The 25,069-nt window shown below is 42.2% G+C and overlaps 1 protein-coding gene across 2 annotated transcripts in view; it reads right to left on the bottom strand.

Annotated features, from left to right (window-relative positions):
- Nucleotides 1-24,999, bottom strand: part of GGT5 (gamma-glutamyltransferase 5) — a 52,165-nt gene extending 27,166 nt beyond the window's left edge. For both annotated transcript variants that reach the window (XM_026075038.1, XM_026075036.1), the window contains exons 1-2: nucleotides 23,864-24,999; nucleotides 14,564-14,723 (exon numbers count right to left, since the gene is read on the bottom strand). Coding sequence is in view for 1 of the 2 variants with exons in the window: in XM_026075036.1 (XP_025930821.1) it covers nucleotides 14,564-14,574 (11 nt within the window). In the remaining variant the exon portion in view is untranslated. The remainder of the gene's footprint in view (nucleotides 1-14,563; nucleotides 14,724-23,863) is intronic.
- Between the last annotated feature and the right edge of the window lie 70 nt (nucleotides 25,000-25,069).

Genomic DNA, 25,069 nt, shown 5'->3' with positions numbered 1-25,069 from the left:
TCTGCAGCAAAAGAGCAGGTATGTGGCACGAACAGCATTTCAAGCATTGTGTTTTCTCCTTGTCTCCTTTTCTTCAATGCTGTTTTCCATAGATTGACTCAAGGGGGAGGAAAGAACATCGCTAGACAGAAAGCCAGACATTTCTACTCAGTAAAGAAAAGCTGACTAAGATCTTGGCCCTCAATTCATCACTCTTCATCTTATCTTTTTTAAAAAATAAGCTAAAAGAACCCTAAACACACACCAAACTCAAGAGGGGTTCTTAAGCTAGTGTCCTCACCATCCTCTTTTGCCTTTGTCTTTGCATCATCCAAATTACTTTGCAACAAACTTAAGACGATGTCTTTTGCTGCTGGCATTTGCTTGCACRGCACTGTCTTCAGCCACTGTGCTCTTACTGTAATAAATAAGAAGAACATTTTGCATTTCTCAGGTCTAAATTAAATTTAAATTGTTGGACAAGAGTCTAGGAAAGTTTCCAAGAGCGTGCAGGCAAAGGCCAAACTGGATGCACTTCATACATTGTTTGTCTCCTCCGCCAGGCATGTTTATTTCTAACCCGGGAACATCAGTTGTCTCTGTATGATAATGAAATTAAGAAATACAGGGTATGTGCTGGGAATTTATTGTTCAGATTTTCTAAGAGACCTAAACAAGGATATGGCTGTGGGTTCCACAGATGTGGGTGCTCACAATGCATTTGTCTCAGTACAATTTTTCAGAAGCTGAGAATCATTAACCTTTGCACATTCTTTGCCTATGCACACAACTGAGCTTTCTTTACTGAGGTCCACGGGTTGGCTCCAACAAAAAAGCTAGTTTCAATAGTTTTTAGACCCCTGGAAAAACAGATACTCAGAAACTGGAAACTTTGGTCCTGAAAAACTTCTCATTCATGTCTTTCTTTCCTCATTTTTTTCTCAGAAGTCATGATGAAAATTAAGTCCACAATCTCTCAGAAAATCTCCTCTGATTCAGGACAGCACTTCTATTCAAGAAAACAAACTCTGCTTCTTTTATTATTGAAATAAAAAAATGGAAACATGCTCTAAAATTACTCGTGCTTATGTTCCACTGAGATTAATATTTCAGTATTTTCTGAATCAAGGTTTTGGTGATCTTCCTGCTAATTTCAAAGCATTCCAGGGAACAACCATCCTGGCTCTAGCTGAGAAACTTGGCCATATTTCATCTCAGATCTTGAAAACACACTTCTGGCTGCAGCTATAATGGTTAAACAGATTGCTCCTGCAAGCCCTGAAAGGGCTTGAGGGTGATCACAAGCAGTCCCGAGCCACAGAAGTGCAGGACTGGCAGCAGGGCAAAGAGAGACAACCGGGAGGGGGAAAACCTTGGACTTGGGAGCCTTGGACTCTCATATCTTGGTTGAATTTTCCTGGGTTAAAGGCAGAGCTGCTGCCTCCCTTCTTCCTTGCTGATTACAAGGTAATGCCTAAAAGAAAGGCTCTATTGAACCCAAACCAAAACATCACTTATTCTTCAGTATGATCAACGTATTGAAAATYAATTATTTGCACAGCCCTACTTAGTGGGATGCAAGGCACAGGCCCGCTGCCCAAGGGAAACTTTTGTCCATTGACTATTTGATGAGTACATCCAGGCACAGTTTACTACACAGCATCAGCGTTTTATTCTTCCTGTAACAATGCAGCCATGCTCAAGATTAGATTAACAGTGAAACCTTCTAATTCAGTCTTTAACTCTTTAGTGCTCTTCTGGAGCAAATCCAGCAGGAAATGTTTTCTTAAAGACTAAACCTCATTAGTACAATTACTATAGCAGCTGAAAGTACTGATACTAGAAAACAAAAGAGGGTCTTGTGTGCACCCAAAGACACCAAGAGTGTCTGAACTCTGCCTGAACTCTGTATTGACTAAATTAGGCCGAAGTACTATGGTAGCAATCCCAAAGGATATCTATAGGAGGTTTTAACTCACATCATGAAAGTACTCAACACAGCATGTTAAATGCACATATATCTCTATATAACAATCTATACAGCCACCATCATACATTTTACATGAACTCAGCAAGCCACAATCAGTGGAATTATTCCAGATCTATCAGTTAAATCCAGTAAGACTCTCTGGAAATCAAAGGAATTATGGTGAAATTATAAAGAAGTCAATAAACAAGAGAATACAGCTCAAAAACACATGTTCCAAAAAAAGCTCTTTGAGAGAACATAAATTTTCAGGGGTGTTTTTGATGCCATACATTACTTTCATGATGGTATAAGGCTGACACCCCTGTTCAGTCCTGGGGCAGTGAGTATTTAAGCAATAAAACCCTGCTCTGCCAGGGCCTGCARTATAGAAGATCTTCCAACATAAAAGATTTCCTGGCAGTCAGCTTCCCACTCAGGTTCTTAAGCATTCACTGGGACCCCAGTCTGCAAAGGCATCTGTCCACTGCTGGGTTTGCTGCRCCAAAAGCTGGCACTTTGGCTTACTGCACTGCTTTGCTAGAGCGGTACAGTCTCTTCTGTGCTGTGAGAGGAGACATAAACTCCTATTCAAAGGAGTCCCACTTTTTGCAGCCGAGGCAAGGCATGCCAGATTTGGCTGGCCAGAAAATACAAATCACCATTTGACTCCCATCCCACTCAACAGTCTGCCTCTGTATAATTTTCTAATGAACAAGGCATATGTGAGATGACAATGGAACAAATTAGATTTATAATCCAAATTATTTGCTTAAAACCCATGTCAGACCCCAAACTGCTCAGCAGCTTGTAGGCCAGGTTCTCAGCTGGGGAGAAAGCAGGTGTAAATCAGGCATTTCCACAGCTATCAGCAGAGCTTATCCCCTTTGCACCGGCTGAGGACCTGATGGCTTGCTTGCTCTCAGTTAGAAAGGAATACATGAGAAAATGATCTCAAAGAAAACACTGGCTACTTTATGGTTTTCAGTTTGAAACAACAGTTCATGAAGGTCTGTATTGTACAGCAGAGAAAATCTCTTTCCTTTCCCTTTTCCTTTCCTTCCCCCTCACTTTCCCCATCTTTCTATTTTATAGCACCTGAGCACAGTTATTTCTCCTCTTTAAGAGATCTTACTTGGCACTTACTGGAAGCACTCTCATTAATCTCAACAGAGGACGAACTATGCCCTCAGGGTCTGCCGCCAGCCATTCACCCAGGAGACATTTATTTCTCTTTAGCTGTTGTGTGAAGCAGGAAGTTCAAACAGTTCCTCTGCCTGTCTCTGTCCTGCCTTGACAYCACTGTGCTAGAACAGAGGGACTTACAGGGCAAAGGCACCTCCAGGTGCTCACGGCCATGCTCAGGTCACGGGCTGCTTTGGGCTGGGTCTGCTCGTGGGTTCACTGCAGCTTGGCGGTCTCTTTGCATGCACAGGAACATGCCAAGGGAACAGATCAGCTGAGGAAGCAGATGCATAATTTTCCAGGGATCTTTACAGAGTAAAGAAAGCAACTTGCCCAAATCCTGAACTCTTTAATGCCTAAAAGCTCTAGAAGGCTTCTCACAAAAAAGGGGTGCTGGTTGAAATACAGTGGGCAAATTAAAAAGAAATGCATGAGGACAAAAAGGCTCTTTAACTTCACACAGAGCCTTTGAGAAACCCCTCTGGTTTCATTATACCTGTAGCAGAGCAGCCTGAAAGACCTGGGCATTGAGCTGGGCTGGGCTGTTGGTGGCTGAGAGCAGCAGGGACACGCAGGAGCCATGGTGCTCTTCAAAGCTAACCTCTGCTCAGGAGCAGCCTCCCTCTGACAGCCTGGGGCCTCAGGTAGGACACGGAGTTGTGAATGACATTATATAAATGACAGCAAAACCCACAAGTTTGCCTGCACATCCTCCCAAGCCCTCCATGAGCCTCTCCAACCCCTATTTCCCAGCCCAGGCCCCCCACCTCCCTTATCACTGCGGTTCCTAACTCCACCTGCACAACCCTGGGACTCTCCCCCACCAACCACCTCCTTCTACCTCCCCCGCAACCTCACACTCCCTACCGCTCCCGCACACATGCACGCTGGGTCCTGGTACACACTCCTGCCTCACACAGTTACTTATGGGACAGCTGATACATGCTAACACTGTGCAGGAGACAGAGGGCAAACACTTGATGGGCTGGACATACTGAGCCCCAAGCAACTGTGATGCTACATCTGCCTTAGTCTGGCTATGCAGCTGGTGTAAGTTTTTCTGAGTACTTGATGTTTAAGGGAATATAGAAACAATACAGATTTTCACCTTAGAGACCATCTGAGAACAAGCTCAGCCTTTCAGAAAGAAGAGCATGGAGAAGAAATGTTTTCAAAAAAATCCCCTAAATGAGAACTGCAAAGCGAATGAGACCAGGATTTCCTGGAATTCCCAGGTAAATGGCAGAGCTGTTCTGCTGAGCAGAGTGAGCCTTTCCAAAGTGCTTCATCCCACTGAACCCCATGAGTCAGAAATCAAGAGCAGGACTAGCATCTGGATTTCATCTCCTCCCCAGAGTGAGCAGGAATGCTTAATCAGCGGGTGAACAAAAGCAGCCAAACAGCTCATTTTGCTCTGGAGCCAGGCAGGCCCTTTTCCTATCCCCGCAGCTCCTTCTGAGAAAAAAGCATGCGCACAGCATCCCGGCTGGAAGTCTCCCAGTGCCTTTTCATAGTATCTCACGGAAATCCAATGTCATTCACCTCTCTGGCTAAGCACAGTAAGCCTGGGGCTGGCTGTCTTTTGCATGCTTATATGAACATTTCTGGCGTTAGCCCTTTACTGCTTAGAACATCTCTATACAGCATCTGTTCACACGGCAGGCTGAGGAAACGGCTGAGCCACCCCAGCAGCTCACTGCTGCTGAGAGCACCCTGCTCCCCCTTCCCACCTGCCCCGCTCTCAACTAGGGGGTCTGGTATTGCCCCCTTGAGCAGGATCTAGCCCTTGTTTGAATCCTTCCTAAAATAATTCAAATTGCTAACCCAGAAAAAATGATTTCCTTTGCTGGCTAGTTTTTTGGTGAAAATAAATTAAATTGGCTTATTGAGGGGATCTGATAAGCACCAGAGCTGGGGCAGAAAGGGAGAAGGAAGGAGCACACATGCAAACTGTGAGCAGGAGGGAGGAACGGACAAGCAGGACATGCCTCTAGACAGCTGCAAGCTGCTGGAGAGGCTCACTGGCGCTTCCCACAGATGCCCCTCTCATGAGTCCCAGATAAAACACAGCCCAAGCACTCAGCACCACTGAACTCACCACAGACCTGCCCTCTCCCTGCTGCGCTGCCGCCTCTCTGGGGAGGATAAGCCCCCAAAATACAAGCCAGATGTGTGAGTGCTGCAAGTAAATAGGGATCTGGTGAGAAACAGCACATGAGCAGTCAAATACAGCACAAGCTGGGTTTGTCTGCACGGGAGAGGGGGAAGAGCAGGTTCTTGACTGCTGTTTTGAGCCTACTGTACCTCACAAGCAGAGCAAGGGAGAGGCAGAAAGGGGAGAGAGCAGCTCTGCAAACAGCCCTTGCCATGCCCCAGTGTGAAAAAAGGCAACAACTTCTCAACAGACTTAGGCTCCTAGCTCTGCCTAGGTCCCAGGGATAACAGCATTGCTTCATGATGACTCTCCTTTCTTCTGAATGGCCCTGGAAGCCCGTGTGAAATAACCCTCTTCTTGTGCGAGAACACAGAAGGTGTTTGCTTTCTTCACCAGAAACTGGAGGGGCAGCATGCAGTAGGGGAGAAATTCAGTCTTCTGGGGTTTGTTTTCTGTCCTTTTTTTTCTTCTTTCTGCTCATCTTTCACTGGTGTTTTACTTTGGAAATCCCCCAATGTTCAAATCCTTTCAAGATATGGTGTTTCCAGGCTCTTGCACAACTCCCTTTGGAGCTGTTGCATTATTTGCCCTTAACCACTTTCCCACACAGTACGCACTGTAAATGGCTCCTTTCGTCTCTCAGAATTTTACACCGTTTCCTCTAGGGACAGGCTGATATCACAGCCCCAAAATTTACTCCGCTGGAGCATGGGGCAGAGATTGCAAAAATTAAACTGTTGCTCATTCATGAGAATGAACAATGGGAACGGGAAAAAAAAAATTTCCCCAAATTCAGGATTGGAATAGTAATCCTTGTTGATGTTAAGTAAGTAATGTAAGAGTATCTGAGCTGAGCTGGATGAGTGCTATTATTTCAATGAAGAATAAACTGTTTACAGAATTTCTTCACACATCTTTCCCTTCTTTTCTATATTGTATATTTAATTTGAAGACCTTTTCTTGCATGGTAGCTGCTCAGGTTTCTCTCCATGTTGAAGTAAGTCATTTTCAGCTTATCAGATTGGAAAATGCAGGTAAGTTACTGTCAGCAAAATTCATGGACAGTAACAATTTACACTAAAAAAAAAAGAGGAAAAAAAGACTTATCTGAAATATGAATTGGCTACTCAGACCAGCATTTATACTGGTGAACGCTCTAAAGGATGCTATGTATAGTACTACAGGATTGTCAAGACAACGTTAGAACATTCCCAAAAATTTTTGGGCTGACAAATATGTGTTGAGCATTCTTTTGGAGCCATCAAGAGCCCAAATACCCATTAATTAGAGATGGTATAAATGGAAAAAGCAGAGGTATGGAAAACCAAAATGTTTTTAACAGTTAAACAATACAGTTCAGTGACTGCCATCTCCTGCAAATCCTGGAAGAGAGCTCTTGGGAAGTGGGAGAGTGTAATAGCAAGAGAAAACAACAGTCCTGAGCAGGGCTTCTGCTAGGTAATGAAATCAAAGATCCCAACAGTGCTATAGTCCCTTTCCAAAGCATGTGGCCGTAACTGTACCAGCACAGTTAATTTAATTTCTTTGCTTTAATTTACTTCTGCTTTATACACCACAAGCCTTAACTGGATTCAAACCCAAAGCTAGTAACGCATGGACTTCCACTGAAGTTCAGAAGAAAAGTAGCGGCATGATGAAAAAAGTGCACTGAAGAAAACCTTACGATGATCTTTTTTGCATGAAAAGCAGAACTACTGGCCTCAATATCAAAAGGCAGGTGGAAGCAGCAGCATTTAACAAAAAGGAAAGGAACAGACCAGTTTTTGTGTAGTGCAGCAGTGTCAGTGTAGAAGGGATATCAAGTAAATAAAACACACAAAGAAACACCTTTGTTGCCTGCTAGGAATAAAAGGACTTCCAATTGCGACTGGGCAGAGAGTCATATTTTAAAGAAAATTAAATTAATTTGAAAGCTTTTGAAGCACAGAAAAATGATCTCAGCGCAGACATCTCCAGAGCTTCATGCTAGCAACCAGAATGGTTCTGAACCCAAAGAGAAATGGGCTTGGTGCTTCAGCCTCACAGATCATCCTCTCCAGAAATGGACAAACAAAGCCCAGCTCCAGGTGCCACAGCCATGGGACTAACTGCACCATGGCTTCCTTTGTGGCCCTCCTCCCCTTCCCTGCCAGCACCATCAGCTTTCACAGTGCTTCCACCTTTAATAAGTGCACAGTGTTTTGGATACTGTACACCAGTAGTGACCAACCTTTCTGTCACTGTAGTGCCAGGATGAATGGGTTTGAGGCCCACAGTTCTCCCATCAGGCGAGTTCAAGTGCTCCCCATCACATGGACAACATTCATCTCCCCTCTGTGCTGCCTCCCTCTGAGACCCATCTCATATAGATACACCCTTCCCAGCTGCAATCCCTGGTGCAGCCTCTTCAGGGCTGCATAGCTGTAACAATGCCATAAAGCATGCAGTCCCAAAATGATGTGAAATCCATTATCAGACACAGACATCCTCTGAGCTGCCCAAAAGCACGGACAGTGCCTTAGTATTAAAACTTCACCTCTCTTCTTTCATAATCAGTTGGTGCCTGGAGCCACTCTCTCCCCAGTAACGCTCTCCTTTCTTGCAGAGCCTGGCCACACCTCTGCTGCAGTGGCATTTCTTTTCTTTCAGCAGCTCTGCCCAGCATCTATCACTTTTTGGAATGAGGTGACTTAGTCCTTCAGAGCCAGGTCACCACTACCAAGGGTTCATCCAAGTCCAAAAGAAACACTTCTTCTGGACTGAACCCTCAGCAAACCCGTTGCTTTCACCACCCTCTGCAGTGTACCAAGGAAGGTGGTATCCCCACTTCACCTGAGCTAAGACAAAACTAAGTCAGTCACTGGGAGCTAAACTAGGCAATCAGCACTTTTCTTTCCCTTCCTCTGTCTATCCCCACTCCCCACAACCTGGGGTGACTCTGAGAAGAGGGGAGTGGTACTCAGTTCCTGGTCCTCAGTCTCCATTTATAGGTCAAGTGCTAAAAAGGTGACAACAGTCTCAGAGCCAAGTTGGGCTTCCCCTCTCCTGCCTCTTTCTCAAGGTCTGACACTCGCTGCAGGGTCAAAGGCAGAATTGTGCTGGACTCCAGAAGCCTGCGAAGCCCTGGCTCTGAGGACTGTACACTTCATTACGTTTCCTCACCTGATGCTGAAATTCAGTCAGACTGAGCAGGGGTGGACATAGATATAAACACACACATCTCACAAATATTAGTGGCCAAGATTGCCCAGCACAACTCGTGGTTTTGAAGGCTTGGTTGTTTAAGGCCAGACAAACAGTAATTTTGAAAATATAAACATTCTAAAAACAGACGTGCTTTTAAAGTTGAAGAGCTTTTCTACTCTTCAGACATTGCTTAGAAAGAGCAAAAATATGGTTAAAAAAATAGAAATAGTTGAACATTCAAATGCAAAGACATATTTAGTACTACCCTGCCTGGTTTCATGGTCGTATCTACTGTTTCAGGTGAAGAATACTTGTCTCATTTTCTCACACTCTATTTCCAGCCTCTCTACACAATAGACTTAGATGTGGACTATATTTACATAAGAACATAAAAACAGCCAGGGTGGGTCAAAATGAGAGTCCCACAGCTCAGTATCCTGCCTCTGACAGCTGCCAGCAATGGATGTCCAGGGAAGAGTATAGTAACAGGGCAAGTGTGCAGTGATTTTTCCCCTCAGTGCTCTCCCAACCTCCAAATATTTGCAGTTCAGAAACTTCTTGAGCTGGAACTGGGGTCTTTGTATCTAGTAGCTCTTGATAATTTAGTTTCATGAATTTGTCTATTCTTATCCAACTTCTGATTTACTGAAAGTGTTTAAGGCTTTCAGAGCAAAACACTCAATACATACAGACTTAATGTTTCTTTGAAAATTAAGGAAACTGCCTTGTTTTTCATCAGCTTTTTAATGCTATTACAATTCTGAGAGCCATAACATCACAATACAGCATGTTAAGTATTTCACAATAATGAACTACCCATAACAATCAACTGTTGCCTTACTATCTGCAAAACATTATTTCAAATGCCTCCTTTTGCAAGTCTCAAAGGCAATCTTGAGGTTCCTCTAGGTCTAGGACCAACTTCTCGATCTGGAGAAAGAGGAAAGAGTAGAAGGGCCTTAAACTACACAAAAACTATCACTCCATCAGCACCAAGCCTTTCTTGAACACAAGCTGAGACTTGGTTCATTCTGGGCTCTATGACGATGTCTATACAAGAACATTAATCAGGCACACTGAGGTCTGCTGGAACGCAGCAGCCATGTCTAGGATAGTAACCTAGGTTAGCCGTAAAACCAGAGAGTGGCAGCAAGATGCCTTCTGGGAACAGTTCTTTGATTTTGCTAACTGCCAGCCCACACCCAGGAGCTGCTTGGGGAAACTGCTGGTTGAAACAGGCCAAACTCACTATGAGGAAGGTGCCGGCAAGTTTGCCAGCACCAACGGTCATGTTTCAGTGCCTGCAAACGCTCCTGGACATGCTTGAATTTATAGAGAAGTAGCGTGCATCTTTTCTGCATTGCATCCTTTCAGACTAGTCACCCTTGGGCCCCTGTCTTAATCCATTTTCCCAGCAGCAGAATAACAGAGGTGAATCTCCACTTTAGAAAAACAGAACTTGTCAAAGTAGCTGTTTTTGACCTGAAACCAACACTGTCTCTTTGCCAGTTGAGTGGACTCCATGTGCTGCGAGGCCTGTCACTTACTGCTGCACCTTCTGTGAGTCCAGTGCCATAATGTTACCAAAGGGATTTTGGTGACAATAAGGCTACTGGGGAAAGAGCCACTCTGAAAGCTGGCAGCACTGATGCTTCATTTGAGACCACTGTTAATCCCATGCAAGGGCCCCGAATAAAAGCTATAGGAACGTTACTCTAAAAGAACAACCAGAAGCAAAACCTCTGAGACTGAAAGAGCTGCCTGTCCTGTGAAGGACCCATTAGCCAATAGAACTTTCCTTTTATGGGCTCCTCTGAAAAACAAGTCAAAGTATAGTCACAGCCCAGAGGGAGTCCTGGAATATGAACTAAAAAAGGGATTTATTACAAGAAAGAAAAAGGAAAATTTGAGTAATTGCTTACTATCAGCCACAAATACGGCCTTTATCAGGTCAACCATGACCCTGCACCTGCAGTCAATATTTGGCTCATGTCTCATGCTTCATGGATGTCTTGGCTAGTTAAATGGAATCTCCTGATTATTGTGAACATGCTGTGACAGAAGAGTTTAGCATAAACACAGAACCATCTCAAATCACAGCTTAAAAATGTACAACAAACTTAATTTCCCATGACCAAAAGGAAATTCCCATCTCAGTCACATTTGTATTGACACTTAAGTCAACTGAGATTAAAGGTGTTAACTGCTGAACTGGCAATCACAACAGAAGCAGTGACAATGTAACTGTCTCACTGAAAGCACATGATGGGCTGGAAACCATTTCCAACAGAGTACATGCCAGAGAACAATATTTAGGTCAGACTGTAGTTAAGAGCTATCATCCCTAACAGCCAGTTTCCATATGACATGAAAGACTAAACTTGTTTTTGATGTACTTTAAGTACAAGCAGTTTCACTGGGCAAACAACAGTGACTCTTCAGTGATTCAGCAAAGTGAGGATTAATGATGACTACTTGCTGCAGCTGAGCTCTCAGAGGACAGGTGTCTACATTTTTAAAACTACTGTCACAGTATTATCCACAGTAATGAGTCCAAAAATTGGAACAAGCCCTCAGTCTCCTTCTTACTCCAAGCTGATGCCTATTCATTTGGGAGAGCATAACATGAATTCTCATCCTGCAAATATTGTTCTTGTAAGAGAACAGAGGAAGGTGTTTCCTGGGGTTGTAATTTGGCATCTCTGATCAGCCTTAAAGTGCCAGTAATATTAAAATGATGTAAAAGAAATGAAAGTATTTAAATGATAACTAGTGAACTTGCAATTTTCTTCAGTCTTCAGGGCTGACCTAACTCTGCTCCATCTGGAATGCAGTCAAAGCAATGAGATTCTTGTCAAGGGGCTGGCTTTTCAAGACACTGCCAGGAACTTCGTAAAGAGGAGAAATTCCCATGATCTGAGCGGTACATATACCTAAGAACTGGCACACCATCTGCTCCGCATTCTCTATCAACACACAGCAACATTCATGCCATCTGATCCCAAAAGAAGAGTAATCTCTATTCTTTGGTGTTTAGTCACTTCCTTTTATTAGAAATAACAGAAATGTCAAATACAAATATTCAGGGAACAGCAGAGGAAAAACACAAAAAGGCTAGCAGCGGCAGTAGCAAAACTACAGCCACTGATGGTGATGAAGCAACTTGAATGCATAGAGGCTAAGCTGTCGTGGACAGGAAGTAAAGAAACACGAGCTGGAATACTCAGCATGCTAGATACATGAGAAATGAGTTCTAAAGGCTGAAAAGCTGAACACATTTCTGGGAACTAGAGAAGAGTTTCAAGCCAACAGGCTTGAAAACAAACTTCATTAGTGAAACTGTGAACCCTGCCCTCTCCCTGGGACCTCTGTGCAACTCTAATGCAATATGATAGCAGGATCTTTTATAAGGATGCCATGAACTTAATCTCTGTTTAGATAGGATAGCAGCTCTGTCCTAAGAAAAATGAGTGGGTGTTGTGGTTGTACTGTGTTAACCCTGGTTGTGCTAGAGAAAAATAATCATGGTCTGCTCTTTTCCTATCTAGTGTTGACAGCTCTTATCCTTTTTAGCTGGTGTGGATCCCCCCGCAACGCCGTGAGGACTAGAGAGTATATCTGTATATCTCTGGTTCTGGTTATGCTTCCATCGTGCTGTGGCGCCAGGCTTGCTGCTGGCATGTGCACTGTCCACGCTTAGTACAGATGGAAACGCTACTCAGAAAGAGCCAGAGGGTTATAAAACTCTGGTGGAGACGGACCCCATGGCACCAGGCTTTGAGCCACCCCTGCCTAACCCTCACCCTACCTCCAGGCTGGCACTTATCCACAAAACACTCCAGTCCCCCAAGCGAAGGACTGCTCAGGGGAGAGCCCGAGGCATCCCCCGCTTTACTTTGGCATCGCCTTCTGAGCCCCATTCTTAGTATATACTTTAATTTTTTTATTCCCAGAATCCTAATCTTGACCCTAAGCCTAGACTAAGCTCTGTGCTAGGAACTCAGCCACATCCCCAGCTTGCACAGTGCTGAGGGAATTCCACCAACAGCCTTCCAACTATTTTGGCAGCCCCTTCTGAGCCCCCCTCTTACTGTAGGTCTCAGATTTCTCTTTCTTAGACCCCTAACCCTAACTCTGTGCCTGCATTGAGTCTTATGCATGGGATACATCCTGCAACTTGGTAAAGTCTGGGTGGGGGTGTACCCAACAGTCCCCAATAGCAGAGCTACCACTGTTCTCTAGAAATGATGTAACGAATACTCTGTCTTGTCAGGTGGGCTGTATTAGGAGGAATTACGCATGATTCATCAGTGGCTCAGTGCATTTAGAAACTAATATTCAGTTTAGTTAATGGATTGGGAGATGAGGACACCTACAAGAAGAGGGCAGAGGGATCTTCTCCAGGCTGTTGCTCAAGAGTAGCTTCAATAGCACTGTTGACATTACTTCATCCTGTCCCTGTGCTGCAGGAAACAGACAGTAGGTCTGGAGAGGGTGATTTATACTGCCCTAGGTCCAACCATAGGTATTTTGGCATTTGGTAGTGTTGATTGTTTAACCCCTGCAGCTGAGCAACACTCAAAAATTTGTGGATTGTTCTGGTTATGCTTTTTTGCTTACAAAGAATGTAAAAAACAAGTTATCCTTGGCACTGCATCCATCAAACAGGAGCTAACAATTTCCTTATCTCAGCCCTAAAGTTCTTCTAGACAGTTCTATCCCAAAAGCCTTTCTAAGTACCTAGACTGAATCAGGCTTCCTTATCTATCTCTACTTGTCTCTCAAACCAGTCTGCTTCTCTTACTTCTGTCTCTCACGCACAATGGCACTAAGCAAAGCCTCTCCTTCCCAAGCACAACAAATGTCATCCTCCATTCATGAAACACGCACGAAGCGAGAGCAGTGTCTGGCACTCTGGCAACTGTCTCAGGTGAAGTAGGTGAAGGAATGCAATAACCCAGCAGCAGAATCCTGGTTCACCTCAATGTACATAGGATGGTACCTCACATAAACCTTTCTATCCTTCTCAGCAAAGCAGAAGCTGACAGAGATATAAGTGACTTACCCACAGAAGGATGTGAGGAATTTACCCATATAGACGAAGTCAGTAGCAGAATTAAGAATAAAACTAAGGAGGAAATCTTTCTTGCTCCAGCTATAAGACAACACTTCTTCAGCTCTCTTTCCACAGTCAAAAGCTAACACAACTAAGAGTCCAAAGCTTAAACTACAGTATGCACATTACAAAGGCACTCTATCCTTCTCCATAGACATCTTAGAGAGATATACCACAGTTTTACAGCCAGGCAGGGAACAAAATTCAAATATAGTTTTTAAATCAGATAATCAGAAAAACGTCATCACCCATACAAAAGTTGTTTTCTACATCTGTGAAATTTTTACTCTTCTTGTTCTGATTATTTCCAAAACTGAAAGTAAAACAAAACAAAGGGATCATGCATCAATTATGTCCTTTTTTCTAAGTAAATGAGCAAGTTCTCAAGTGCCACTGTCACTATGAGATCATTCATTAATGGATAATGACCTTATTTCCTATCCTTTGAAGCATATTCTATGGCTTGCTGTTACATCAGCTGCAGAAGAATTTATGTAAAAAAGAAGTTGATGGAAATTATCTGCTTAGAAAAACAGTAATCCAGATGAGCTATGAGTATGTTTGCAACATACAGTCACCAGAGCAATCTTCCAGTGTTTAATGTTTCTCCTCAATACACTCCTGTGAAGTAGGAAGTTCTATAACCTCATTACAGAACAGGGAAATTGAGGCCAAATGACTATTGGCAATCCAGCAAAGCATTTAAACACATGCGTACTGCCTTCTGTGAGATTCCTTACATACTTAAATTAAGCACATGCTTTAAACCCTCTGGTGAATCCCATGCTTACAGAGAGCTGACATGCCCTTGGAGATGTTCAGATAAGGTGCAAAGTGTAAGGCAGTCAGAGGAAGGAGATTTAGTTCAGCTGCTTTTTCCATGCAAACTACCTAAAGACCATAAATATTGTCAGGATGAAATAGAACTGACTGCTTGTCTACAGGCCTGCTCATAGCTGACTGTGTAGTCACGTACCTTAAATCCATATGTCTTCGTATGCAACTGTTTACTTCTTCATTCCAAAAGCTCTGAGCCAAGGCTTTGCCGAATGTCACATTACAAAGGCAAGGAGGTATTACCAGAGTTTGCCTATCTCCCCATCCAGTTTAGCACATTGTCACTTGGATTGTTTTACCTTCCAAAAAAAAAAAAAAAATCAATTCCACAACTGATACAAACAGCAATTTACATATAACCCTGAAACAGTAGGAAACTTGCACACCAGTGTGCAGTAAGGGTGGAGGTTTGGAAGAGTCTCTGAGTTCGGGAATTTGCCCCCTCTGCCCACAACTAGTCTAGGGCAGGAGCTGTCAAAACCAAGCTTAGAAAGACCCAGAACCCCAGAAGCAATGGAGAGGGACCAGGACTGCACACAGTGCCTCGGACACGAAGGTCTTGGAATGGAGCAGGCACACCCAGCAGGTACAAAGAGTTCCTGGCAAGAGCTGAGAAACATTTTGTTTTTTTTAAAAATCCCATTTACCCTTAGGCAAACATTTTACTTATTCTCTAAACTCTAATGATTCTAAGGCCACCTTTTGTGATTTTCACTGCAGTATTTTGTGTTCAGATGCAAGATCACAAAGTTTTAGCATTTGGAAGACAGAACCATGTGATGTTCCACTTTTACAATATGCCTGCAAGTCCTCAGATACCATCCTGCACCACATAAGCTCCCACTGACCTCCCTACATTTAATGCAGGTCGATAGCCAATGCAGAACTGTTAGGTTTATTTTAACCCTTAGAAAAGGGTATAAGACAAAAGGAAATCATAATCAAATACAATAAGAGGAGTTCTATGGGTTCTACTAATACAGCCGAACTTCATTTACTCACTGATAGCCAATTCTACGTAACCCTAGCTGTCCATAAATGTATGCTATGGTGCCCAAGGCGTTATGCAGTAATGTTAATAGACTAGAGATGTATATACATCCCTGAGGGAAGCACTGCTCTCTTAGCATGCTGAGATTACAAAAACCAAGTCGTTAAGAAGCATCCAGGAGGTTCAGTGATTGACACTGTCAGGGGCCTATAGTGAGTACTCACACGCACATATTTGTGGGGTTAAGCATTGACTGTTCAGGGTGTTGGAGCCAAGGGCAGGTTTTTTGCAGATGCTCAGTGCCATTTGTGCTCAGGGCTGGGCATGCATTCCTACCCAGGACTGCGTTTAGCTCACATGAAAGACCACTGGAAGCTGAGACACTCAGGAAGTTCCAGCAGAAATGTAGCTCTCAAGTGGTTAGAAAAGCAGCAGGATATAAGCCATGAATCACTATGTAAGTAAATACAACAGTAACCTCAATGGACCAATTTTCTTCTGGGATAAACTCGCCCAATTTCACTGACTACAACAATTTATCCAAGCTGGAAAATCTGTCTGGCTTTTGTGAAGGAATAGTATCACAAGATAGGAGACAACTTTTTGAGTCTTATTTCTTTTACCTCCCAGGCCCCCCCAGCAATCAAGGCTGTTATGATGCCAAGAACAAATCAGACATTTATAGCAGTGAGGCCAAATGGCCTCTAGGAACAACAAACAGAATTTCTTCATATTAAAGAACAAGCCAACAGCCACAATCCCGAGCAGCCGGGCTGTGCGTATAGCCAGCCTAAGTAACACTCAGATCTTAGCCCCATAATGTCATTCTGCCTCCCCATCCCCACTGTTCACTGTCATTTTCTTTTTGCGTCTTCCTTCAATGGAGACTGTAAGTTCATGGACGCTGAACCTCTTCTAAAGACAGTCTTCTCAGCTGCCAGAGCTAAATCTGACAGGGATTGTGAATCAGAGCGCTCAGCCACAGCTGCTCAGTAGATTAATATTACTACTGTAGGCTGACAATCATTGCAGTTCAGGAGCAGAAACATCAATCATTCAGCTGTCCTGACATACAGAGGTAAACTGCTATAGAGGGGCAGTAACCCTCTCTTAAGTCACCCCCCCATGAACTGGCAGGGTTTGTAAATCAGAGCCCCACAGATTTTAAGGCGAGAAAAGCCCATTTGGTATATAACATAGTCTGAGTAACCTCACTCCCATCCCACAAAGGCAGCCAAAAGCAAAATAAAACCAACCCTAGTCCACTAATTTCTGCATTAGTTTTTATCTGAGGTAGCATTCATTTTAGAAATGCCTCAGTCTTGACTAAAGAACTATGAATGACAGGGAATCCACCATTTACTTCAGTCCTAAAATGTGAAGGATTAAAGGCATTTTAAAATTTAAAAATAAAATTAATTCCAGGGTCATTTGTCAWTAGCTCTCCAGAAAAGTTCCACCTTTTTTCTTTGTTCAGTTAGAACAATGTAGTAGAATCTTGGTCTTGAATGTGATCCTCAGGTTGTGCTCCAACAGGAAAAATATTAACATCGATTAACTCACCTTAGGTGCATGAGTAAAACCCTGACTGTAAGTCCCTCAAGCCCATTATAGCTGCTTTGCACTGATCTCACAGTGCAAAGCAAACTTCAGCCTCAGAAACCTGGCAATGGAGAACTCCACAAGCAAGAGACAAACTGTTTGTTGGTAATTTATCTGCTCTGGCCAGCCCCGTGTCATTGCTTTCACACACAGCAGGCATGGGCCCAGCACTCCTCACAGATCGTTTACTTTAGGTTGGCCCTGACACTGCAGGGAGCAAAGGCAAAGGCAGAACAGGCCACATCCTATGGGGTCCCAAACTGTTCCTCTGAGTCCCATTAGTTATGTTCRGTATTTATGGAAATGCATCAAGAAATTTGGTTCTGGATAAGAACAGTCTGTTCCAAGACAGCTTCTTTCACTTCAGCATCTCAAATCTCTTGAATGCTTGCCTCTATATGCAAAGGAGAAACTCTTAACTTCATTTTAACATTATGCAAGTACCAGTTTCATATGGCTGTGAAACTGTACCGTGCCACTTTTGCTTATAGACTTTGGCATTTGAAATGAAAAAAAACTCGCAAATGGAAAAAGCAAATAACAGATAATGGGAAATCTGATGCATTCAAAAATGTGTTACATGATCACCATTAAGAATACAGCTTCAAAATGCCAATTTCTCTGATACTGCAAGGAAACACATATCTTGATCCATTTTCCATTCTACCTCAGGGAACAAGACAGTGTCAGCTTCTGAGCAGAAACTAAAGATCATATCAATCCAAAAAAAAAAAATCTTTAAAAATGTATTTGACCATACACAAATCTCCAGACCATTTTTGGAAATATCTCCATGCAAATTAGCAATTTCCCATCCAGATAGCTACATCAATTAAAAAAAAACAGAGTGGAGAATAAGCTTGTGCAAAGCTTTCCAAGGTGAATCACCATACGAAGAGGTTCTGAAGCGCAGTGCTGCATATCCTGGAGGAGCAAGGGAGGGGATGCAGAGTGCCTGCGAGTTCCGTCTCAAACACCGATGGATCCAGACTCCAAGCTCAAAGACAACACTCAAATTTGGATCGAGTAATTATCTGTGAGAGATGTTTGTTTCTAGGACTAATACACCTAAACGCCCAATATTTCACTGGAAGTCTTTTAATAACTGAATCTATATTCTTCTGGTAGAAAGACATCTCAGGAGGCAGAGAATCTGCTCTTTTTCTACTGACAGCCCCTTCCTCCCCTCACTCTATCCTTTTGGCTGTCCAGCAGTAATGTCACCTTTCATGATTTTATTGCATGTGATATATAATGTTTCCCTTAGGGACTGAGCACATATTTTTTAAAAAAATATAGAATCAACACTTCCTTAAAAAGACCTCATTAATTTTTCATCTGACTGAAAACTTGGATCCGTTGAACTTTGGATTAATACTAAATCAGGGTTAAAAGAAAAAAAGCATCCCTCCTTCGGATATCAGGAGACTTGTCCTTAAATCATAGTGACGTAGATCAATGTAAACAGAAAACAATTCCAGGAGCCATTGCAAGGCTTCCTCTTCTAAAACAAACAGCTGAATAGCAGATGTTTTTCCTTAAGAAATCTTCTGTCAGAAAATACTTATCATCCTTGGTCTTTATCTCAAAAGGTCCACTGGCAAATAGTTTTGAAAACATTTATCCCCCAGTACTGAAGTAAACCATATTTCTTCCACAGGGTTTCTGCAGACCCAGAGCCCAGTCCAGCATTCACAGAAGCTTCTTACACGAGTGTCAAGAAACCATTCTTTTCAACCTCATGGGATCTTCCTTAATTATTGCTTTTTATGTTCTCTTCTAAGGTCCTGTAACTGATCATCCTTCATGAGCTCTATGCACTTTCCCATTCATGCATACTTCATCTTGTTTGTCAGGCTGAAGCACCAAGYATCCGAGGCTTTTTCCTAGTTGCTCACCCCAGCAATTTATGTTGATTTCTCTCATCTTGACAACCAGGAGCTAAAAATTGCCTGTTCTAAGAGCAAACACTTCACACAAATAAATGACTGAAGAATTAGAAATAATAAAGATGAAAGCTGGTTGGCAGACAGCCACCAGTGGGAGAGAAGACATTCTGCTTCCCAAATACTATTTTCAAAGGGAAAGAGGAAATTATTAAAGATATCATTAAACAGATTCACTGTTCTTCAAGAATATCAGAATATATCTATCAAGAATATGAATATTCAAAAATAACATGAAATACCATATCAGTCCCCAAACCAACTAGCTGCTGCCTACTCCATCCATATCATGGCTCTGATGTCCTTCCTTTCCTAAGGCAATAATTTATACTAGATTGGATTTTATTTTATTAAGCAACTTCAGGTTGTGGCTACTTGTTTAAGTGTTTTGGAGTACTGGCTATATAGGATTCTTGCGGAAACTCACCTACAACAAATCCTGTAGATTGAGAAGCTGCTTTTCAGACACAAAGAAAGAGCAGTCACRCTTGTAGGTACCTAGCATAGCCTAGCAAGGAATGTCACTGTCTCTTCTGTTGATGGAAAGATGCTTCTCTCTCATATTGTCATGTATCATGCAGCCACAGAACAAATTAGGAAACATGTAAACACAAAGACATGTTTGTTCTAAGTGATAACAATAATCATCTGATATGTGTCAGATTCCCTCTGGAAGACCCAGACTCTACAGCTGGAAGTGCACAGAGTGTAGGGTCCATTGGGTCCTCTGTAACGAAGTTCCCAGAGGAGCAATTAATAAGGAGCCCACCCCTCGCAGCAGTGCTATCTGGCACAGCACACACATCCAGTCAAGTGATGGAGCAGTGGCCAAAAGCTGTCCCCCTTCTCCACAGTGCCATAACCAGCCCTGAGTATAGAACTGCAACTCAGATCAGGAAAGGTGACATTGTGGCCACTGGCATTCTGCAGAAACCTGGTCAAGTGAGAAACAGGAATGTTGATTTGGCAAAGTATAAGTAGTAAGCAGAGCTCTAACTGCACGCTTCAAGTTTTAGTCAATGCTGAACAATTCATGCTTCTCTTACTGCATTAAGGCCTTGCTTTGGAAGCATGTGGAAATCTCTGGAAACAAAATGAAACTGTAATTATCAGCTTGAAGTACCATTTCCTTCAGAATCAACAGGAAAAGCTTTTCAGAAATGTAACAAAGTGTTTTTCCCCCCAGGCTAAACTTGTTAAATTAAAAACCAAATACAGATCTCCTGTCAACTAGAATGGAAAATAGCATAGAAAACATTGCTTTACTTCTCAAAGCACAAACAAACCCCTAACCTCAACCCAATCCCTACATTAATAAAGCAAAATTCAGAAAATAGTTTCAGTATCAATGTTCTTAACTGAAACCATATTCAAGGTTCCTCAAAGTCTGGATCCAAGAGTGGCTTTACTTCCCTGTGTAATGCATTCTGATTTACATGCTCTGCCATCAGTTCTTATATCCCAAGTGTTGAAATGCTGAGTTATCTCATGCCTCAAGCTTCTGGATTTAAGTGATTATGCAAGAAATCCAGTTTTAACTAAAAACAAGTTTCTAGCACTTCAGATTGAAAAGAAAATCTTAAAAGTGGGGCTCTAAAGGTGAAAATCTCAGAATATACATTAAAAGGCACAAAATATACTGTTTATTAAAACAAACTATTCTTAAGGCAGTCTCAAGACTGTGAGAGGTCAGCTGAAGGTGGGACTACTGCTACAATGTTGTCATGCAGCATCTTAAGCAGTCTCTATTTTCTGAAACTAGGCAAAAATATAATGAATTTCCAAAAATCATTAGGAGAAATTAATACATATATCAGAACAGAAATTCAAATACATTAAAAACTGAGTCTTTTTTCTCTCCTTGTTTATGACGTAGGTTACTTCAAAGAGGGCTGTTGCACAAAGAACACTTTTTCCTGCAGAGCTATTCTGTCCTGCTTCCCACAAGCCCCTGGAGAATACACATTTCAGCACGTACCCATTCTGACGCACCGCCAACCCTTGTTTCCGGGTCTTTTTTGCAATGGCAAAGAGTTTCTGTAATTCTCACTTTATATTAAAACAGGAAGAAAAACCTTTCTGATCTAATAAAAGAGTTGCAACACTGGAGATAAGCTAGAGCAACGTTTCTAATAAAATCTTCCACTCTTGCCTGAAAGTGTCCTGTGATCAGAAGTGCGCGAGTGCAAAATAGCCTCATACTTCACAAGAATAGACTTTTATGATCTGAAGAGAAATCCCACAGAGAAGGCCCTATCCTTTGAGAATCTACAGTTTTCTGTAGGATCTTCCTACAAGACAGGTATCTACTGAGAGAGAGAGAGAGAGAGAGAGAGAGAGGTTTAATATTTAAAATTTTGGTCCTGGGTAAATAAATTAGAGGTACAACAGAGTACTCATATCTATACACTAAGAGCAGGCAGACATGTGGATACCCTGCAATAGTTAAACACATCCTTACAGCCTACTGACATTTCATTCAGAAGAGAAGCAGTTACATACCATGCGTGGGTTAAATTTTCTCTCAGAATACAATGGAAGTCTCAAATCTGAGTTTCTTTCCTTCTTCATGTCAAACTTTGACTTACAGCCTTAGCAGGTCTGTGCATGTCAGGGACAGTATAATGTTGATATTTGCATGAGCTGAACAGCTTTGGAAAAAGATATTGCTCCAGTTGAACCAGAAACATTATCACTGTTCTGAAAATTCCCCTTTCCTCTTTTCCTCACCTATATAACTCCAGGCTCTGTGCCAGCTGCATTCTCATTAACTGGTAGTTTGGTTTTGCTCCCATCACAGCTGAACAGACTGTATATTTTCTCAATCATTTCATCTGTCCCTCACATACCAACACCCAAACAATCCTCCAGCCAAAAGAACACATTTGGCAGAGTTCTTTGCTGTTTATGATACTCTCACCTGTCCTTACAGGAACAGATGAAATTACTTTAGTCCTGCACAAGCAAAGAAATTTTATCTAATTTACCAGAAGCCTACACTGTTTCTTTCAAATAGATTATTTCTAATTTATCTGTTTCTTTCAGATTCATTAACATAATCAGGTTAAACTTAGAGCAACTTGTTCTCAACTTGAACTTGACTTCACGCTTGCTGCATCCAAGTCAGACTTCAAGAGAGGCCAAGAATGCCTAAAAGCTCATCTTGTTTTCCCACTGATATCCCCAGGTTTTATAAAAGATGACATTTCTATCTATAAATGCTGTTTTATTTTAAAGTGGGCAAGTCACTTTCTAAGGTGTTGATATAACATTCCTTGTGTTCCCAAACTTCCTATTGTAAGCTGTAAAATGATTTAATATGATTTAATCCCATATGATTTAATTCAGTTTTTTTTAATTTTTAATCTTCTTTATCAAAAAAGAAGGCAGTATGAGCTCTGCGAGCACCAGAACCACACAGGTCTGGTTTCCCACATGTCCTGAGCATTTGACCTGGGCATCGGAAAAGGTGCAAGCCTCCAGCGGAGGATTTACAAAGTCTCTTCTAGTAGATTTTCTGGTACTGAGTACTGCATTAGCTCACACTACTAGTTACCAATTGCTTGTACTCCACCAAGTCATTCATTTTTATGGCAGCTGTAGGAACTTAATAACTTCTGTAGTGTTTGACTGAAACTAGAAGGCTGTAAAGACTGCATCAAGGTGACAAAACTTTGTCTCACCTTTGACGATACCGAAGGAAATGTTAGTATGGTTGAAGTTATTCACTTCAGCTGTGCACTTCTTTGCCTAACATCAAACTCTAGTACAGTTAATGATAAAAACACCAAAGCAGATTACTGAATGGAATTCATGCATTCAGAAAATTCATGCATTCAGAAAACAGCTCAATGTCTGCTTATATCAGGAATATTCCTCTCAGGATAAACATACCAACAAAAACAAAAGCCCTTCCTGTTGACATGGCTTAAAGCCAGCCTATAATCTGGGAGAAAGGGAATAAGGAAACCTAGCTAGGTAGGATACAAACCAGTAACATAACATTTCTGGGCCTCAACTTCTCCATCTGTAAAATGGGAAAAAAATACATATCCAACCCTGTTATATACATTGGAAAATGCTCTGTGCAAGACTGATGATGGTCCTATGCCATTGATTTTAGTGGGCTCAAGAACAGATCCGTAAATGTAAATAGAGCATCGTTCTATGGTTCTCTTTAGCAGTTCCCAAAGTTAGTAAAAATTATTTGATAAATTTCTCCCATACTTATTTTACTAATTGCACAAGTGTTTACTGAGACATTCCTACTAAGCACCTCCACTGTTCTGTTTCCATTTATTCATCCCTTGGGGACAACCATTTATTTCTAGTCATTTTCTTTCTCTAAATTAATTACCCACCAAAAATACAGTAGGCTTACTGTTTCCATAATTTCTGGCAATCTTACCCATAACTTTTAGAGCTAAATACACCAGTGCAGGAGCTTTGCCATCCCCAAGGCACAACAGATTTTTCAGGAGCTAAAATAGCTCTTTATCCCCACCTGGAGGAGGGAGCCTTCAATAAAGTGTTTGTTCACAGCCAGGGACAGTATCCTTTTGCAAAGCACTTTCGTAACATGGCCAGCATCCCATCCAGGCCATGCATTTCAAATAGGTATATGTATCACAGGAAATATAGCTCGAATAGCTCTATTTAAACATGCATTTGTAGGTGTCAAAGAAGTCTCCATCATCTATTTCCTGCTTGATATATTCAAAATACGGGAAGTTTGTTAAAAAATTATATGTGATATAAAAAAAGGAAAGGAATATGCAAATAAACTCCCTGGCAGAATTCCATGCAGGGCTGTCTGACAAGCTGTCAGTTGGTCTTCTCTATAATCAAGGAACTGGATTGCCCTACTGCCACTGGAGCTGTTGCCTTCCTTTTCACTCACCTCCAACATCACTCACTTCCAAGATCCAGTTTCGGCAAAAGCAGATTGGAACAGAAGCAGGTGTCGACACCAGGAAATAATGCATCATTTTTAGTTCTCATCCTGTAAACATTTATGCAAATACTGAATCATCTTATACTTGCAAATAATCCTATCAAACTCAATGAATAAAGTTACCTTATGGGATCAGAGCTGATGTTTGAAAAGGAATTCCTCTATTTGTATTTCTAATAGAAATTTTATGCTTTGTTTCAATGCTTAAGACAATGGAATATAAGGCCATAATATCTTGGTTTGACCTCCTACATAACATAAAACAAGTAATTTCATTCAGCTCTTCCTGCATTTAGCATAAAACACAGTCAAAAGCATCATGAAAATCTGTATTTTAATCACATTGACCTTTTCTGACAAAACCTGTATATCTTACCACAAAAAAAACCAAACCTGTCTGAAGGGGATTGTTTTCTGCAAATCATGTTTACTGATATTAATTTTATTGCTGTCTTTGATATTTTATAAAATTATTCTTTTCGAGTCCTTTGACTGGAATTACCTCTCTGACTGCTGGCACAACATGAGCATTCTTCTGATTTTCTGGAATTTCCCTGAAATTCCCAGATTTATTAAAAATGAGCAGCAGATAGTTTTTCTGCATTTTTCTTGCACACAGATTGTTGGGGCTCTGAAGCGAACCACATCATTTTGCTTCCTCCCAAATATAAATGATAAGCGTGTCCAGAACGCTCCCTGCATTATTAGCAGTTCCGCCGTTCCTAGCTAGGAGCRCAAAACTAGCACCACAAAGATTTCTTTTGACACGGGAAAGGGATCGTTCGTACCTCTAGCACCTTATACTTCTCCTGATGACCTCAGCTTCCCCTAGCAGCTCTTAACTCGAAACGTTTGCTCACTGTCTCCTGCGGCCCCCTCACGCGTGCAGCCCTCGCTGCTAGAGGGGGTTCGGGCCGTAGCGGGCTCCCTTTCTGAGGCAGCTTTTTGGCCAGCTAACACGCGTTCGATTTAAAAACGCTCCCTTTTCCTTCACGACATTCTGATTTTCGTCCTCTAACCCGTTCCATGGCTTCCTCGCCCCGCGTTTGGAGGAAGCCTGTCCTGCAGGGCGCTGCCTCCCGCCTCGGCCCCCGCGCCCGCCGCAGCGCCGCGCCCGCGCTCGGTTAGCGGCCGCCGCAGCCGCAGGGCCCG

Source organism: Apteryx rowi, unplaced genomic scaffold, assembly GCF_003343035.1.
Source record: "Apteryx rowi isolate R43461 unplaced genomic scaffold, aptRow1 scaffold_40, whole genome shotgun sequence".
Taxonomy (NCBI): domain Eukaryota; kingdom Metazoa; phylum Chordata; class Aves; order Apterygiformes; family Apterygidae; genus Apteryx; species Apteryx rowi.
Note: the sequence above shows the minus strand (reverse complement) of the source record. Positions and strands in the feature narration are given on the sequence as shown.